At 39.8% G+C, this 19356-nt stretch overlaps 1 protein-coding gene across 5 annotated transcripts in view; it reads left to right on the forward strand.

Annotated features, from left to right (window-relative positions):
- The first annotated feature begins 769 nt into the window (after nucleotides 1-769).
- The window catches only part of kirrel1b (kirre like nephrin family adhesion molecule 1b), an 89165-nt gene continuing 70578 nt past the window's right edge, over nucleotides 770-19356 (forward strand). For 4 of the 5 annotated variants that reach the window (XM_028472756.1, XM_028472760.1, XM_028472758.1 and 1 more), the window contains exon 1: nucleotides 770-1102. In XM_028472756.1, coding sequence (XP_028328557.1) covers nucleotides 1063-1102 — 40 coding nt within the window. In that variant the 5' untranslated portion in view covers nucleotides 770-1062. The remainder of the gene's footprint in view (nucleotides 1103-19356) is intronic. The other variant, XM_028472757.1, reaches the window with a different exon arrangement.

Raw genomic sequence — 19356 nt, forward strand, 5'->3', positions numbered from 1 at the left:
TGTAATTGGTCTAATGTTGCGCTCTCCACCCCTGTCACAGCAACGTGCACGTAGTCTGGCTGAAATCACCTCACTTAAGTGAACGTTTTTATATCCTGCTTCATAGTGCAGAGAATGTTTGGTTAGATTAAACCCGTTAACAGAGAGATATCCTGGATATACTTATCCAGCTTCATAGTACAGGGCCCAAGTGTTTTATTTGAGGGAGCTGTATATGTTTAATCTAACATAATGCCCATTTTAAAAAATGTGTTTATTTGGCTGAAGGTTGGATTCCTAATCAGGCAATAACACTCAAATTACTAAGGTGGATAATTGGCATACTACTACTACTACTACTACTACTACTAATAATAATAATAATAATAATAATAATAATAATAATCATCATCATAATAACAATAATAATAATAATATAAAATGTGGTAATGTCTGCTGGGTAAATGGTTTGTTTATATACAATCGTTCCTGCTGCCATGCATTTTGAGTAAGACATTTTACTCTTGTATTTTTTCAAAGGTGAAAAGAGCAGTAAAAGCTGAAATCTTCCATTGTTTGTTAAACAGGTGTCATGATTTTTAAATGGCAGTACTCGGTTCAGCCGCTGTAGGGCCCTCCGCCTCCGTGTGGCTGCATGAGAAACCGAGATCTGGAGCCGGTGTAGAGACTTGACTTGATGATGAGGGAGGGGGTGTTTGCTACTGATTGCATGGAGTAGTGGTGGTGGTGGGGGGGCGGAGGGCATCAGTGAGGGAGGGAGATGGAAAGGAATCCAGTCCAGTTTTAATGTGAATCCAGAGCGCACAGAGGAAAAAGGACGCGGACAGAGAAAAAAAACCCCAAAAAGTGTGGAGAGGGTGATTTTACGCACGGCTTGAAGACAGAAAGAGTTAAAGGAAAGAGGGAGAGTCGGAAAAAAAAACCATACCCCCCCTTAAAAATGTGTCTTTTCTCATGACTCAAGGAGGATTTCAGATAAAGGCACCCGGCCGGGAGGAATTGATGGTGTCCCTTTGGAGAAGCAGAGCCGAGGGGTGGAATCTGAACGCGCTTGGCTGAACCATGTTGTGGATCATAACTTTGGCGATCACTTTTAATAAAGGTAAGTTATATGGTGGAATAAAATGTTTTAACTGGACTGTAAAAAAAAAAAAAAAAAAAGTTCATTTCATTTTCAATGTGCTTTTTCCTTTTTTTCTCTCCTTCAGTTTTGTGACTGTCTGCGCTTTTTGACGCCTCTCCGTCTGCGCTGACATTGCTCACATGTTGTACCTTTAGTGTGTGTGTGTGTGTGTGTGTGTGTGTGTGTGTGTGTGTGTGTGTGTGTGTGTGTGTGTGTGTGTGTGTGTGTGTGTGTGTGTGCGCGCGCGCGCGCGTGCGTAAAATCCTGTGTAAAAAGATTGATGTTCTCCTGGACATCATCACCACTTTCTGGGAGAGATGTGCGGCATCTTGCACACCGACATTGCTTTGACGTGACCTTTGAAACGCATGAATGCTTAGATTTGGTTGACACGTTCAGAAAATGCAGTGTGTTGGTGGGTCACGCACATGTGCAAGGACACACACACACACACACACACACACACACACACACACACACACACACACACACACACACATATACACACACGCTGCGCATAACCTGCCAGCCCGGGGATGATTGATGAGGCGAGGATTGAATGCGCGGTCTGGCTTTAACGTGAGTCACACAGCAGATCAATTTTCAACGCGTGCGTGCGTGCGTGTGCGCTTGTGAGGGGAGATAATAGAGACCAGCGCGTCCTCTTTTTAGCATGCAGGTCGAGTTTGGGCATGGTGCAAACGTGCAGGTGTCAGGGAAAAGATGAAATCCCGTTTACCCATTGACAAAGCCACTGGAGAGCAGACTCATTACTGATATTTTATGTTCCAATTAGTCGATCACTGTGATTGATCGTCCTAGCTTCCTCTTCACATATCAGCTGTCTGAAGACAACCTTTCATTAATGGCTCCAAACACTTCCATGGCCCCAGGAGTATAAATTTGGGTATCCCAGCACACATATTGACCCTCAACACATAGGCATCTATAAAGTTTTACTAATAATAATTTGGATTTCTAAAGCCTGGTTGCAGTTAGAACAGACATGGGCAACTGCAAAAAAATTAAAAAATTTTGTTTCATAAGCACACAAAATGATACGCAAAACAGCAAGAAAAGTACACAAAAAAAAACTAAAAAAAAATGACCAAGTGTCAACAAAAACACATTTTACCGCAACAAAATATACAAAATACACATAAATGGCTCCATAAACTCAATATTTCAATAAACTGAACAGAATTACTCACAAAGCATAGAAAACATCAACAAAACACACAAGATAAAAGAAGAAATAAATAATAAAAAATGACAACAAAAACACACAAACGACAGGAAAAATACACAAACAAGATGAAAAATAAACATTATTGCAAAAAAAAGGCTCCAAACAGGAAATATGATCACAAAAATGTCCATAATTATCCCTCCTGCGTTAATGCTCAGATTTTTATGGCCCCCGCTGTGATAAAAGTTGCCCATCTCTTGGTTAGAAGTTTGGCCTTTGTGGGTTCAACAAGAAAGATTACCTTGACTGTGTCTTTCCCTGCATGTCTGGATGAGTTTTTTCTCCAACGTCTCTTGTTCACTTCAAGAATCTAAATACAAGTATATGTTTGGTTGGAGGTGCTCAATGGACCATAGGATTGAATGTGATCAGTCTCTGTCACCCTTGCATTTGTTTGTCATGCTCCTCTTGGTGAAGCCATCCTTGTTGTTATAAGCTTCAGTGGAGCCTCATAACCCTGCAGAATATGGTCGTCGTAGAATTTTAAGGAAATAGTGGATTTCTATTGTTTTTGACAGCCAAAGCACAAATTATACACAACACTGAAAAACAACAGCGTTCAGAGAGCGCAAATGTCCGCCAAGGACAAAATATAATCTTTCAAAGATATTGGCAGTTATCTAGATCACTAATACAATGATCTTTCACACTTTAAAGACTTGTAGGATATTTATATCTCCATTAGTAATAATATAGTAGAACCAAATTTATGGTCACTCTCTCTTTTTTTTCCCTCAAAAAATCGCAATGAAATGGGCAATCCAAATTCTATCTGGATCAGGAACTCGGTGGGGTAATAAAAAACCAACCCGACATAACTTAGTCAAATTCTGCCAATTATGAGAGATAGGGATTTTTTGATAATTGAAACTGATCCAGAATCAGTATATTGATCTAGAACCCCTCCAAAATGTAATGGAATCTTCCGTAGCAAAATGTCTATATGTATGGCTACATTTTTTGTCAAAATCCTTTAAGTACTTTTGACATAATCCGACTAACAAACAAACAAATAAATGCAATTTAGTGCAGACTTTTGAAAACGGCCGATCGGATCTATACGTCTCCATGGAGACACTGTTCCAAAACGAAAACCGTTTTCGTTTTCAAAAGTAATAGACAGATGAAAATGATACCTTATTAGTAGAGGTAAGCTAACATACATCTGCACTCTACACTTTCTTTGGGGCAGTCTAAAAGGAAGTGGGGCTGTAATCAGTAGCAACGACTCCTCAGCTCACCATTAAACTTAATATATTATTCACATTCATGCAACTAATTTGTGATTTTCTTCAACAAGTTCACTCCTTAACCTCCTTGTTCAGACATTCGACTTTCTAAAGGCATGAATCAGCAAGTTTAGCATTTGGGTACTTGACTCATCCTGACCTCAGAACAGCATTTGGAAGAATTATTTCAGAAATGTCCATTACTTAGTTCTGTAAGATTGACAACAATCTCCCTTAAACCTCGTAAAATATTTTCCTCAAATGTTTGAAGACGTGATAACTGAACTGGGCCAAAGGGCCTTTAAATCTTTGGCAGTGGCTATCCGTACGGTTGCCGTATCAATATAGCAACATTCTGTTTGTACGCAGCGCCCCTCATTGGCCAGTTTAGGTCACGTGATAAGGTCAGTCATTGGCCAGTTTAGGTCACGTGACTAAGACTAAACCTAACTGTAAAGCTAACCCTAAAAATTGTTGCGATATAGGGTTATAACCTAACGCTAACCCTAAACATAACCTAACGCTAACTCTAAGACGCTACGTACGTGTACTTCGGTAAACGTACCAATAGCACCGGGGGTTGTCTGTACTGCAACCAGACAAATAGACACTTTCTAAATCTTTTGCCCTGTCTTTGGAATGATGTGTAGAAGGCTTGAAATTGACACATCTTGTAACTCTGGGAGAATTCAAGACAATTATACAAGAAAGAGAAATAAGCTCAATTCTTGTGTGGATTTTGTGACTGCGTATACTGTACCTCATTCTTGTTCTCCAACCACATTTTATTTGTGTGTGTGCGTTTGCTGTAACCGTTCTGGTTTTTGCTGTCGTCTTGGCCAGGTCACAGTTTTTTAAAATCTCAATTAGTTTTTTATATGGTTAAAGCAAGGATATTGGTATTGATTGATCACTGAGGGTCACATCAAACACCATATTTTCAAGGGTTTGAGAATGGAATGTCGTTACAGATAATGGCCATGGGAAGAGAGGATCCAAACTTTAACAGTAGCAAAGATTTAACAGAAAGACTAGTTGAATGTGGCAGAGGTAATTACCTGAGCAGTGTATGTATGTGTGCGTGTGTGCGTGTGTGTGCGTGTGTGCCTCAGCACCTAAGTCCCCCCCAGTGCTGCAGGCGATAATAATCCTAGACGGAGTCAATGGAGCTCCCAGGCTGGAGGAGCACAAGTGATATCATAGCTTCAGACAACATGATGTAAAGGATGGGGATAAACCCGTTACACGTGAAAAGTCTCACCATGAACCCGAAGATAAATGAAATCAATCGTTTACTGCAGGGGTTCTCAAATTTGCGGTATATCACGAGACACTGGCAGGGGGTTGCCAGATGCCTTTAAGAAACAAAGAATATTTGTTGAACAGTTTGAGCCCATTTTTTGCCTGGTTTTACCCTTTTTCTGCAACTACACCAAACTTGCCATATTTGAACAGGTTTTCATCACTTTTTCTTGTCATATGTTTGCTCCTTTTAATGCATTTTTGCCACATTACTCCCATTTCTGCCACGTCTCCATCAAATTCCAATGCCTTTTGTGCAAATTTTTTCCACTTTTAAGACATTTTCTGCACTTATAAAGCCTTTCCACCACTTTTCCCACCAAATGTCACATATGTTGGCCCATTATTGTCACTTTCAATCTCTTTTCAGCAGCTTTTCCACCATTTTTGTTCACATATAACCCATTTTATATCTGATTAAAACATGGATTTACTTCTTTAAGATGACTATATACTATGGCCCAAATAATAATAAACTTCCTGGATAACAGTGGATATTCAGATTGATACATAAATGTGGTTATCACAGATTCATAGAACAATGGACCATCTCTTTACTGACTTTATGGATGGGCCCCAAAAATCTCTCCCCTTTATGTCCCCTTATAGATGGCCCTGTCTCCACATGACTGTTCTTCAATGTTCATGTCTGTGTTCAACCACCTTCAGGTACAGTGGGGTCCCTGTTCTATGGAATCTTTATTTTGGGGGCCATGGCCTGAAAAGGGTGCGAACAACTGCTTTACTGGATTGAATTAGTTAAAGTTACTAAAATTCTGGTTGAAATCTCTATCACGATTTGTCGTTGAGCTAACATCTCTCTCTGACTGAAAGCCCACTCTGTGCTTTTCGTTTCCTGTTGCAGAATTACTAAGCAACAAAAAAGATGCATATGAGTTAAGTGAAAATGGTGACACACTTAAAAAGGTTAAAACGAAGCAAAGTGAAACAAGAAGAGATGAAGGAGAAAAACACTACCAGAAACACATGTGAGATCAAATGAAAGGCTTGTTTGTTAGGCTGAGGATAGCAGACAAAACAAGCAGAGAGAGAAAAATCTCCAGCAGATAAAAGGTAATTCAGTGAGGTGAAGCAGCAAATAGTAGAAGAAGAGGAATGCAGCAGAATCACAGTGAGTGGTTTCAAATAAGAGCAAAAACAGGAGAAAAAGAGACCGTAAAAGAGCACAACCAGCAGAGCAGATCACAAAGAGCTGAACCTGAACAGCAGGGAACAGAGCGGGACACAAACAGTGAGAGAAAAGCAGCGAACAGAGCAGCTGAGAGCGAGAACAGAGCAGAGCAGCAGATCAGTGTCTCCAGCTGAGCCGGTGTTAGCTTGTAAATGTGATCAGAGTGAATCCGTCCCTTACACGCAGCAGCTGCAGCCTTGTGTTTGGACTCTCCCAGGTGTCTGCCGACTGCTCACGGCTCACTCTGTCCCTGCTTTGGAAGCCTGCGGTATGGCTCAGACCTGTGGTGGTGTCCCTGGTTTTCTGCACACACACCAACAACATCTCGGTGTGGTTTCCCACTCATCTCCGTGCTGGTGTGATTACCATTCAGCTCTGTGTGTGAGCCAGTGCCAGTCTGACCACAGAAGAGGACTTTTTCTCAGAGTTCATTCTCGAGCAGCAGTTTTTGAACAAGCTCAACAATTTTGCAGCATGATCACAAAAGCAAACGCAAGCAAAGCAATTCTTGCCCTGCTAGCACCTGTCTCATTTATTTCTTCTCTCTCTCACACACACACAGTTTCTTCGTCTCGTATTTCCTTCACCGTCCTCCTCCCGCTCTTTTTTTTCTTCCCCTATCACAAGAATAGAGCAGAGGCGCAGATGTAAAGAGACAGGCCAAAAGACAGTGAGATGGAGGCATAGGAAGACGAAGAAAGGAAGAGACAGCGGGGTTCAGTCCTAATCTGTAGACAAGAGGGGATGTTTGAGGATAAACACAGGCAGAGCTGGAGAGCAAAGGAAGAGAAAGAAAGAAAGCCCTATTGGCTTCAGACTCTGCTTTAACAGCAACTCAGCTGGATCATCAATGTTTGATGGTTTACATCAGCAAAGATTTACACCCAAATTGGGCTCAAGGGGTACACAGGCGGCCTCAGAACAGTCAGTGAAGATTTATCTTCAAATAATAGGTCAGAGAATCAGATGGACTCACTTCAGATTGTTAAAAAGAAATCTTTTGAAATGCTCTATTTGAAAATGACTTTAGATCATCAGCATTGATGTCTTTTGCATGTACATGGATCAGGTCTGTAGATTTACTACCAAATGTCTGCTTTAAAAAACTAAGAAGATGTTATTGTCACACAGACATCCAAGTAAAAGTCATCCCAACTAGACCTAGGCAATATGGACCAAAACTCCATTCATCCATCCAGCTTCAGACCCACTCATTCCTGGTTTTCAGGGTCGCGGAAGTCTGCCAGTGTCTATCTCTGGCTCACACTGGGCGATAGGTGGGGTACACTCCGGACAGGGTGCCAGTCTATCGCAGGGCGAAAAATACACATTAATTCCTACGGTCAATCTAGAGACTCCACTAAACCTAACAGTCATGTTTTTTGGATTGTGGGAGGAAGTCGGAGTACCCTGAGGAAACCTACGCAGCACGGAGAGAACATGCAAACTCCACACAGAAAGGACCCAAGTGTTCAACCCATGACTTGAACCCAGGGCCTTCTTCCTGTGAGGCAGATGTGCTAACCATAAAGCCACTGTGCATCCTGGACCAAAACCATAATTTTTTTCAAAATGGCGATATACAATAGAAAGACAATTCTGGGTTAAATCTATGATGCAAATTTCCACACAGTCAAATTTATTAACAAACAGCTGCACAATATGTGCCACTTTTGGCTTTTTCTCCTAAAAAAGAGTGAGTCTGTAGTGTGGCTTGTTTAGGGGCAGGTCTTGGTTAGGACAAACTAAGCAACCCATCTAACTGTGATTTCCATGTTGTTCTGAGAATTAGAAAAAGCAGTGACTCCTACAAAGAGTATATAGTCGATATATCTTGAATCTCGATGTATTGCCTAGGCCTGAAACCCAACATAATAACGTCATCAAGATAAGTATTAGCTCTACTTGATGCATTGGATCATACAGTATAACAATGTTTTATTGGTTTGATTGACACAATAAAAGGAATAAGGAAATTACAGATTGACATAGATAGTTGATCTCGACGGGCTTTGAAAAATCAGGGCCCCAGATTTGAACAACCCTGGCCAATCCTTAACATGAAGGTTTTAATGCTTGGAAAACCAGATATTTTGCAGGAAAACTCTTGCTCAGGCAGGACTTGTTAATTCCTCATCGAGTGATGCAGTGAAGACCAGCCCGTGAATAAAATCTATAGTCTTATTGCTATGAAGCAACCACTAAACCACCATTCTACCCTATAATCACAGGTTTGAGCATGTACTCTAATGTGCTTTTCTCTACAAGAGGTGAGAGCATTCTAATGGAGAGGAATCCAAACCCTGCCAATCATACGATTATTAGACAACCAGTTTTACTTCATAAGCAAAGGCAACCACTGGGGTCGCTGGGGTCTGCTGTTGCCTATCGCCAGCTCTTCTAGGGCATTAGGCAGGGTAACAGTCCATTGCAGGGCAAGCCGAAGCTACCGTAAAAACAGCCCAAACAAAGTCTAAACACTCGGCTCTGAGGCAGCCTCGGGGCTTAACAGCGAAGCACCAGTGTTCCTGGGTTTACTTAGCTTCTATAGCATGTCCCGTGTCCCAGGGGCTGGCGGTGTTGTGCAAGGTCGATGTCGTTGCACGGTTGATGTTATGTGCATACTAGTCGAGTCGACGTCGACTAGTCGATGACGTCACCAAGAGCCAAAGGAGCAGGAGCCGAATGCTGGTGTTGTGATAAAATCTGTGACCGCTGCAGCTTCTCGGCGGTAGAGAAGAAGAGTGCTAAACCTCTGACGCTCCGGTGGGTGAAATAATAGCAGACTGGAGAAGAATTACAAGTAGGGGGGGGAGTAAATGTCCGCCGAGAAGCCACAGGGGTTGGAACTGCTACTACCTGCGGTCACAGATTTTTTCGGATCACAGATTTTGGCTCAACACCAGCATTTAGCTGCCACTCGGCTCAGCTTTGGCTCTTGATGACGTCCTCGACTAGTCGACGTCGACTAGTATGCACATAAGGTCGACCTTTAAAATTATGAAGTCGTTCAACCCTTAGTATACTGTAGGAAAAAAGAGCATGCATTGCACAGATTAAGTCATTTATTTTCAGTGATGTATTGGATTATGTCAGTGTCCATTTATGCATAAATGTCAAAAGAGCAATTTCCAAATAAATGTTGCTGGTTTTTTATGCACTTATTACTAATGGCTCACTGAGGCTGTGTCTTAGGCCAAGAGCAAAAGTCTGATATGAGTCCTAAGCTTCACCCGGCGTTTCCGTACCACCGTTTCCCAATGTGGCTATTTTATTACATCAAGTATCTTTTTCTAGTGAAGCGCTTTTCTCCAATCTAAACAAATTGATATGGACTTTAAATCAACAAATGTTGCTTGTACACAGCCTAGGGGTCTTGGGCTCAGAAGATTGTCTCAACGCTACAACTTCAGTTACTTTTGAACCTATAAGAAGTAACAAGAAGACCTCGTCAGGGGTCTTTAGGGGACCTGGTTGGCAGTTTGGAAAGCAGCCGTTGACAGATGTGTAGGCATCTGGCTGTGCAGAGCTCCGACTGTGATCACCAGCACTTTGAACTGGAAGTTCGGAAATTTTACTCACTGCAATGAGTCAAAGCTGCTGAAGTGTATGCTTTAATCAGACTCCTTGTTTAAGGTCACACTCAGAGAGGCAGTAAATGTAGTTGCTTTAGTCATTTCAATACATACAGAATCACATTTTAATCAGGTGGCCCTTATGGAGATTATGCAGCTAGTGTAATATGATGACATTGGAATGTTTATCTTTATCTGTATTTTATTACCTCACTCACAGCTTGAACATTGTATCCTCTATCAGTGTGCGGGATTACAAAAAATATGCTTAAAGCAGCCACAAAAAAAGAAAATGAAATTGTTCCAACATTAAAAAAAAAAGTTATTCAGTGCATTGGAAAATTATGACAAGCTTGATTTAAAAGCTTAGTGGATGTTCAACCACCGTGAGAGAAGGCCAAGTGTGGGCTTCATCTCATTGCCCTGCAGTATTTAAGAGATCAGCTGTCATCACATTTAAGGCAATATGATCCAGGGTGACAAGGAACAGCAATTAAAAAGAAGAACAGAAAAACTCTGGCACAAGTAGCTGTCAGAGATGTCATGCTAATCTAGTAAATGACTGAAACTATACATAATACTCACTTATACTGTGTGACCTGAAAACATAGCCAACTGGTATGATGATTGACAACCGTCAGTCTTGGTAATGCGTCATATTCGATAAGTCAGAGCAGTGGAATTGCAGGCTAGGGAGGAGATAACAGAGAAAAATCCAACTTGTGCAGCATGATGGAAATACAGCTATAATGGAAGATCACAATCAGATCAGAGGACTAAAACAAGATAAAGATAGAAGAGGAGGGCTGAAGAAGATGATAAATAGAGGTGATTGGGGACGTGCAGAACAGACAAAATGACAAAAAGAGGAGGAAAGAAAACAAATAATGGATGAGATAGGTAAACGCGTGTTGATTTAGTTGGTGAAAAAGGCATAAATGTAAAATAATGTGGACAAGGAGCACACAGGAGTTAGAAGATGGGTGTTGTTGTAAAGGGAGGGAAGAAGGTGAGGAAGAGGAGCAGGAGCTGACACAGCAAAGATAAGAAGAAGAAGAAGAAGAAGAAGAGAAAGGAGCGAGCTGATGAAGAGAGAAAAAGGAGCAGAGGAGCATGGATTACTCGTAAAAGATGTTGGAGTGAGATGCAGGAGGTATAAATGAGTCATAAAACAGGAGTCGAAATGAGTGTGAGGAATGGAGAGACATCTGGGTGGGAGGAAGAGGGTGAGATGAGAGAAGGAGCTAGGGCAGTGAAGACGACATGAATGGCCCATGGAGAGAAGAAGAACACATAAAAAAAGAAGACATGACTTGGGAAAGAGAGCGAGATTAAAAGACCAAAGAAAACAAAGAAGGAACGCTGAAGGTGGGAGAGAAGCAGGTGAATAAATCAGAGGATTGAATGATGAGATTTAGATGAAATGTGGTGTTTGGAAAAAAGAACAACGGGGACAAGGCCAGAAGTGAAGATGAGGACAAAAGTGAGCCGCAGTGATGAAGGAGTGAAAAAAGGTGGAGAGCTGGGTTGGGAGCGTGGATTTATGTGTGGAGGGGGTTACAACAAGGGAGCAGAGGGAAACAGCTAGGCCTATTATAGATGAGGCTCTCCTGGGAGAGCAAGCCCCGGAGTTTTCCAGGCATTTCTAGCATATTTCACCACTGTTTCAAACAGAATGCGGCAATGCACAAAAGCAACACCCCCCCCAACCAAAGTCCCCTGCGCTGCAAGGATAAATAAACTGGGTCTCCTTCCTCAGCACGAGTACTCAATAAATGTGATAAAAGGCTGGGAGTAACGCTTTTCAGCTTTTTTTTTTTTCTTCTTTTGGAAGGAAAATTCTGAAAGCAAGCTGGTCTTTTTCTCTAAGGAGAGGCTTTCAAAGAAGTGTAGACATCAAGCATAAAAGCAACAAACGTGAAAAAAGGCTGTTTTATATGTGGGAAAAAATGTCAGCAAAAAAGTGCTGTGAGATCAAATAAGCATGCCTCTGCTTTTCCTCTCGCGCGCACGTTTTCTTTGTCTGCATGTGTTTTCTCGAGCTAACTTGTGTCTGAGAGCTCGTGTGTGTAGAGGTGAGAGAGAACAATTGAATGGGCCTCCCACATAAAATCCATTCAGAGACAACTCGAGGAATGAGAATGAGGAATAGTCCTGGGTAGTGAATTAAATCAATCTGATCCATTACAAGATCACTATCACAAGGTTTTCCCTTCTGTCTTTGCCCTGGATTATGCATTCACTGTTGGATAAGTAAGTGTGCCTGCTTGTGTGTGTTGTACCTTATGTAATGCTCTAATGCAGTTTTCCATTCAATAAAGGAAACATTGCGGAATTAGGCGTGCGTGTGATTGACAGATGAATGGAGATTCTTATTTATGCCATTGATGGTAGGTATAAAGCCAATGTTTTTACCAAAATAACTTCAGAAGTGCACAGAAGCTTTTTGTATTTAAAATATTTATTGATATATTGTTGATAATTAGTGATCATGGTACCGTGATTATTCACATTTTAAAGGCTTATAAGAATTATCTATCGACATTAATAATGATGCAGTTGGTCGAACTGTATAGGCACTTCATTTAAAAAAAAATAATAAATGCGCCGAAATATGCAGTCTGATCCAATCCAGAGGAAAATTGAGGAACTAACCCAACATAACTGAGTCAAATTTAAGATTCAAGATATGATTTTTTATTATTTCACCAATGATGAGAAATTGATTTTTCCACAATCAGTATACTGTATATTCCCAGATCCCGTCAAACATTTAATGGAATATTTCAATCTTTGGTTATAATTTTGTCAAAATCGATGAAATATCTGTATCCTATCCAGCTAACAGACAAACAAATAAATAAAGTGAAAATACTGTATATCCTTTTTGGCAGATCTAATAAAATAAAAAATACATTTTAAACAGTCAGATCTAGTGTACAGTAAACGATACTGAATAAATGTCAATATTATAGATTATAGTCGCAGCATAAGCCTTTTTTCATGGCTTGCTCATAATTTCAATATGACACTTGAGTATGATAGTATTATTTTCTGACCTAATCCAATTCTTGGAACGAATGTTTAGTTGGGAAACACGACACCACTGTAGGTTTGGTTTTGATTTTCTCACAGTGAGAGTAGTGTGACACCTTCTTAAAGTCTTTATATAATCTATAATCTACAACAGTCAACCCCAATTAGTGGCCCCCGGGCCAGTTCTGGCCAGCTGGAGCCATACGCCTGACCCTCACCGACCTGACACTACTTCACAAACAGTATCGTCTTTTTTCATAATGACTTAAAGGCTTCTTGTTATTTATCTGTATTTATCCAGTAAGGATGTCGTCTTATATATTGTTGCTAACAATCACTGCAGCCTTCCTCAGAGCTGTCAATGCTGAACCAACTACAAACAGTATGGCCTTCGCAAAGAAGTAGCAAGGTTGACCACAAAAATCGTCAGTTTAAATCAGACTGGACTGATCAGGACTATTAATGATAAATTATTGCTATTTGGACACTGGTTCAAATGTTGATCAGAGTCTTCTTCAGTTCTTTAAATCACTAAAATGCTGATGTTGGATGTATTTTGTTTTAAGATGCATTTTTTTTTCTTGTGTGACTCTCAGCATCGACTATGACTATTACATGTGCTTCTACAACATCTCTTATTATTTGTGATAGTAATAAATAGAACTGCACAAAGTTTTAAAAGGGGGCCAAGCCTTCCCGCGCGACTCGGCCCCCAGGTTTTGCGGAGCCCGTTGGACCCCCTATAAACGTGAACCTGAACCTGAACTTGTCTCCATGGACACAATAGTAGAATCAACAGATAATCCATACAGTGATGATGTCATAAGAGCCAATACTCTCCCAGCTAAATGCGTTGACCTTAGTTATAGCCCCCCCTGCTGGCGGACATATGTAATTTTTTGCGTCTGAGGTAAGTGCAGGGGTCTGGACCAACCCTCCATATTGCATAACCCTCCAATGCACAGTTTAGCTTGCATTACCACTTTTACCAACAGAATCATTTTCAGAACGATTACAACAGGGTTCCACAGCACGTTGCACTGGGAGCCGCTCCCAGTTGTGCGGGCTTGGCCCACTAATAATAATAATGGTGTAAACAACATCTGTACATATTTTGTATCAATGCTTACAAGTCAAATGGGAAAAAACAGACACTTTGGCCCCTGACTTGGTAACATTGACATAATGTGGCCCCCAGGCTAAAGTAATTGCGGAACCCTGACCTACAATATCTTCAATATTTTTACAACAGTGATAAAAAATATACTACTACTATATCTTTCTGTGGTAAGGCCTGCACCCTCTTATGCCCCCTTTGTATTTTAAGATAAGTGACTTTTTGGCAGACAGCTTTCTTGAAGGTTGTCCTCACACTAAATCATCTGTCTTGCATTTCATTTATATATGATCCAACAGCCTTGCCATCAAATGAATAAATTAATCATTTCAATGTCAGAATTTTAGAGGACAAGTTGCACCGGTGTCTGGATTGAAGTGAGCAGATGTTTTGATCTTAATGACATACAGACAAAATGCTATTTAAACTGCTTTCACATAAGGATACTTTGGATGGATGAACTTTGGTAATCATTCCAAACTGACTTAAAAAAAGCACCTTAAATTATAAGAGCTGCGTGTTTTTGATGCTGTAACTCAAATTGTACAATGTTAATAGGATTTTCAGCAGCAAAAAACAGGAGAGTGAAAAGTAGAAAATAATTCACAGAGCTTTATTTACTGTATGTGTGGCTGTTCCATAAACATGTTGAAACCTGGTTATTCCTGTGTGAGTTTTTACAGACATCCACACACCCCTTCCCCTCCACACTGCTTCATCTCTGCATTTGTGTGTATTTTTTTTTTCTTTTTCATTTTTCTAAAAAAATGTTTTTACATTAGTTGCGCTGCTGTCTGTCAGTCAGCTCTACGTCAAAAATGTGACAAAAGCGGAGTGTGATCGCAACCGCTCTGAGATCTCTGTTTTTATCTGGAGTGGAGTTTGCTTCTCTGAGATGTCCGGATTCCCACAGGGCCACACGAAGCAGACTTTTGGAGAGAACCAATCCTAAATTGTTAAACCCAATTTCCAAACTGCATGTTTTAAATTTTTATAATGTGTTCTCTTTTTTTGTTACATTAATTGCGCTGCTATCTATCAATCAGCTCTACATCAGAGATTTGACAAGAGCTGAGTTGTATTGCAATCCACTCCAAGAATAAAGTCTGCTTCTTGATAAGCTTCAGATTCCCATTGTGTGTTCACACAGACCAAAAGAAGCAAATCTTATAGTGGTTAAACTGAGCCATGATTCCCGTGCTCTAATCCACTTCTGGCTCTCCTTCAAAAGATGACTTTCTGAGTTTGTCCTTTTCTTAAATCAAGACTGAATCCATATTTTCAGTTTTTTCCTGTTTCTCTAAGCACTTAAAAGGTTTGACACTATGTAGAAGACACTGTATAATACATATTTCAGATTTTTTTTGTCTTACACATTAAAACACACTTTAGGTGTTCATATGTACAAATCAGTTGATTAACTTTTGCTATTGGCTGAGAATGATGATTAATGATGTTTTGGCGGCTTCTCACATCACAAACCACCACTATTGGCCCCGCCCCTCCTATAGAAACTAGCACCTGTTGACTCTGCAATCTGTGGCAAGTTGGTTGGATTGACAGAATCGTGAATAGAGAGGTATAGTGAGTATCAAGGTAGTTAGCATAGCATAGATTGTTCTTTGGAGATTTTAGAGTATAGACTGGGCGTGTCTTAACTTTTTTAGGAGCTCCGCCCATAATCAAGGCATTTTTTTTTTTTTAATTTCCAGCCTTTCCAGAAAGGTTGAGTAATCCTATTTTATGTGGCATATTTTTTCAGCCCCTTAGTCTTAAATTTATTAAATAAAATTTTAAACAACCAGATGTGAGGAGAAAGTACATGAGATAGTCCCATAAAGAGGATGTGGTTTTAGATTATATGACTAAACAGCAAGGCAGCAAACTTTAAGGCTTTTAATTTGAAATGCTTTACAAGGCTGTTACTATATTTTTTTTACTTTCTTTTCCTCTTGTTGTGTGCATCATGGGACATCCAAAACAAGTTTTTAGTGATGCTGTGGAATATTTGTTTTCGGCCCAGTGAACAGGTTTATCTTTGTTATTGTACATAGTAATGTACAGCAGTCGATGCTGCATAAAAACTCTGGCCAGGAACTACCATTTCCAAACATGCAAGGTTAGAAAACTTGATGAAATCTCTCCATTGAGATTTCTTCCATTGGCGTCTAGGCTGGGACTGAATTCAATTAAGCCTCTGTATCGTCAAACGAAATCCTCTGCTGCAGGAAAACTTTGTAATTTTTAATCATTCCCCTTTTTTCAAAGATTCAATGTATGACAGACATAAATCCAATTTTTCACACCCCACAGACCTAATTTCACTGTGCGCTACAGTTAGTTCCTTTAACATTTTAGCACCTTCTAATCTTACCCATAAAGACTTTACAAACTTATTTCCCTTATCAGAAACCAAACTTGTGCAACCAAATTAATTTATTGCATGGGCTTGACGACTCAAGCTTCTTCTTTTTTGAAGTCTTAATATTTCGCTCTATTGCTCCTTTTTCTTTTTTCTTTTTTTTTCCTTTGTTGGATTCAAATTGTGATAAAAGAAGCAGCAGCGATTTAGGGATGGAGATGGACAACGTGATTACAGATGATGAAAGCCGGTATCTATCACCACCCACTCTACTTGTGTTTCCATCCTCTCTCTGTCTATCTATCCGCCTGTGCTCCTCGCGCTGCTCTTATGTTTTAATGTAAGTCGATAACTATCAGCAGCTGATAACACCCTGGGCTCCACTCGATGTGGCGCGGCTCAATGAGGCAAGGCAAGAAGGGGGTTTGGCGGAAGGTGTGGGTGGGGAGGAGGGTGACACTATCTCCCCTCGGTCGTGTTTGATACACTAGATAGAGAGAAGATAAGCGAGCAGTTCCCAGCAAAAGGAGGGGAGCGGTGACGTTTTTAGAGTCTCTTTTTTCTATGTAGGGAAATGAAATCACAGCGTCACAGGTGGTCATGTTTGATTGGTAATTGTTCTGACGATGAGATCAGACTCAGTGTTGGTTATTTCATCAAGAATCTCCATTCAATTCATTTCCATGTCATTGGATCTTTTACTACTAATTATTGTAACCCGTCATGGCAATACAAGTCCAACTGTTAGTCACAATGTTTACATGATTACTCAGTCATGACAGGCGGACAGCCAGCCAGCAGGGGCCTCAGCGCTACCACAGCTGACTCAAGTACACTCATTCTGTTATTCTTTACATATAAAATCAAGAAAGGATAATCAAAGATGAGTGGGAAAATTATTTCTCTGTTCAAGAATGATTAAAACAAAATAAATTTTGCGGGACCAACACAAGAGAGTAGAAGACGGAGAGCAATAGAAGGACCCTTGAAGGAAATGTGTGCACTAAGCAGAGCTTCAAGAGATAAAGAAAGAATAGCAGGTTTGTGTGTGTGTGTGTGCGTGCACATTGATGGCCAAGAGTAAGTCTGTGTGCTTGTGATTGAGACAAACACAAGTGGAGAGGTGGAGGGGCTAGAAGAGACGAGGGAGCAAAAAGCAAGCATTTTGAGAAGAGCAAAAGAAAAAAAAAAAATAGATAATTTCTTAGCTCTTCTTTTAAATAAGTCTGTTTCCATAGCAACCACCCAACCAGCCACTGAAGAGAGAGAGGGAGGAAAGTGGGGGTGCGCGAAAAAGATAGAAAGAGGCAGGGAGAAAATGAGAATGACAGTTACCATAGCAACATAGGAAGAACAGGAAAACAAAGAAACTTAAAAAAAAAAAAAAACAATGGTAGCAAAAATAAGGCAAAAAAACCAAACAAACAAAGGCCGACAATTGAATTGCGCAAAGTGGCCATGAAATTATGGCCGATGTCATAACTGTCAAACATTTTGCCATTAAAATTTATGACTTATTAAGTGTACTGTAATAGGAAAGCATCACTATTCAAGAGAGTTTTACTGAACTAAATCAAGAAGTTTATATCTGATGTGTCCTTTGTATGCTGAATTTGATATATATAATATTAATAATTATTCATTAACTGTTTCAAAAAACATTCATTTTGTTATATATATATTTTAAATGTGTTTGCAAGTTCTCTCCTGTGACAAGACGAGCAATAGTCAGTTATTTATAATGTATTTCTGAGTGAAAGGCCATGTAAAGAGTAATTAAACCCCAAAACTACTTTTTCTGCTGAAACCAATTGCATTTGGGTATGAAGTTGTGTTCTTAATTGATTCGTGTCCAACTCTTGACATTTTAGTCAAAAGTATTTCAATTTAGCATATTTTATTGTAAAAATGTAAGAGTGACTTCCCTCAGCTATTACAATTGGCTCAGAATGGTGGTTTGTGACGTTTAGGTGGCTTCTTTCGCCATGAACCACCATTGTTGGCCCCACCCCCTACTATAAAAACTAGCACCTGTGGACTTTGTAATCTGTTGGATTCAGAGAATTCCAAATAGAGAGGTTTAGTAGTACTGAGTACGTAAGTTGATTTGCACATGTTGTTTTTTGAAGATGCTACATACGTTGGGTGCATCTTAACTACTCCAGGAGCCCTGCCCATTATCAAGGTATTTTTCAGATTATCCAGTCGAGACGCACGTCAGTCAGAACCTCAGGGTTTAGTTACTCTTTCAGTGTTTAGGCTTTGCTTTTTATTGTCTCTTCACTCAATCATGGTATGGTTTATTGTCAAACAGAAGAATTCATCAGGGATACACATAGCTTGTATAAAGAAAGCCATATCTTCTGCAATGGGAAGTCCAACAAACTATTAAACTAAAGTAAAAAAAAAACATATATATATATATATATATATATTTCACTGTAAAGGGATCAATAAAGTACAACATTAATATAGCTTCCGATATTGGAAAATAATATTATACTCAGGTATTACACCCTGTAATTTCCCTTCTACTATTTTGACAGTTTTAGGTTTTAAGCAAAGAATTCAAGGTGCCCAAATGTTCCCAAACTTGAACATTTCTTATTGTTTCAATTTCAGCATGAATTTAGCAATTATTTTGTGCAAATATCAACAGTTCTAGATAAGAACCACCTTCCGCTCTGCTAATCAGCCTCACTCACCTCACCTGTGTATTCAAGCTGTACCTAATCAGGCCATCTTCTTCTGGTGAATTTAAAATGACCCTCCTCTGCTTTCTTTTTTCTTTACAAGTTTGGCCTTAAAGCTTCTAAATGTACTAGAAAATTTATGCTTAAAAAAATGCCAAAAATGCATCTTGGGTGGATGATGTGTAAACTGTTTGAATCTGCTGCAAGCCTCTGGATTCCTCCATTTGAGTCCCTCTGCTTTCTTGTTACCTCAGTAACATCAACAAAATAATAATTAATGCCTCTTTAAAGCAGAATAAAACGTAATTCCTCTTTAAACTGACCATGTAAACACTTAATTCCTAATGCTAATTTAATTCCGATTTAAACTTAAATCTGAATTAGGTGGCTGGTTTATTCCAATTTTAATTCCGAATTAAATAATTATTCTATCTTGTAAACACTCAATTCCCCTTTAAGTCAATTCCTGTCATTTTGC

Source organism: Gouania willdenowi, chromosome 17, assembly GCF_900634775.1.
Source record: "Gouania willdenowi chromosome 17, fGouWil2.1, whole genome shotgun sequence".
NCBI classification, from domain to species: domain Eukaryota; kingdom Metazoa; phylum Chordata; class Actinopteri; order Blenniiformes; family Gobiesocidae; genus Gouania; species Gouania willdenowi.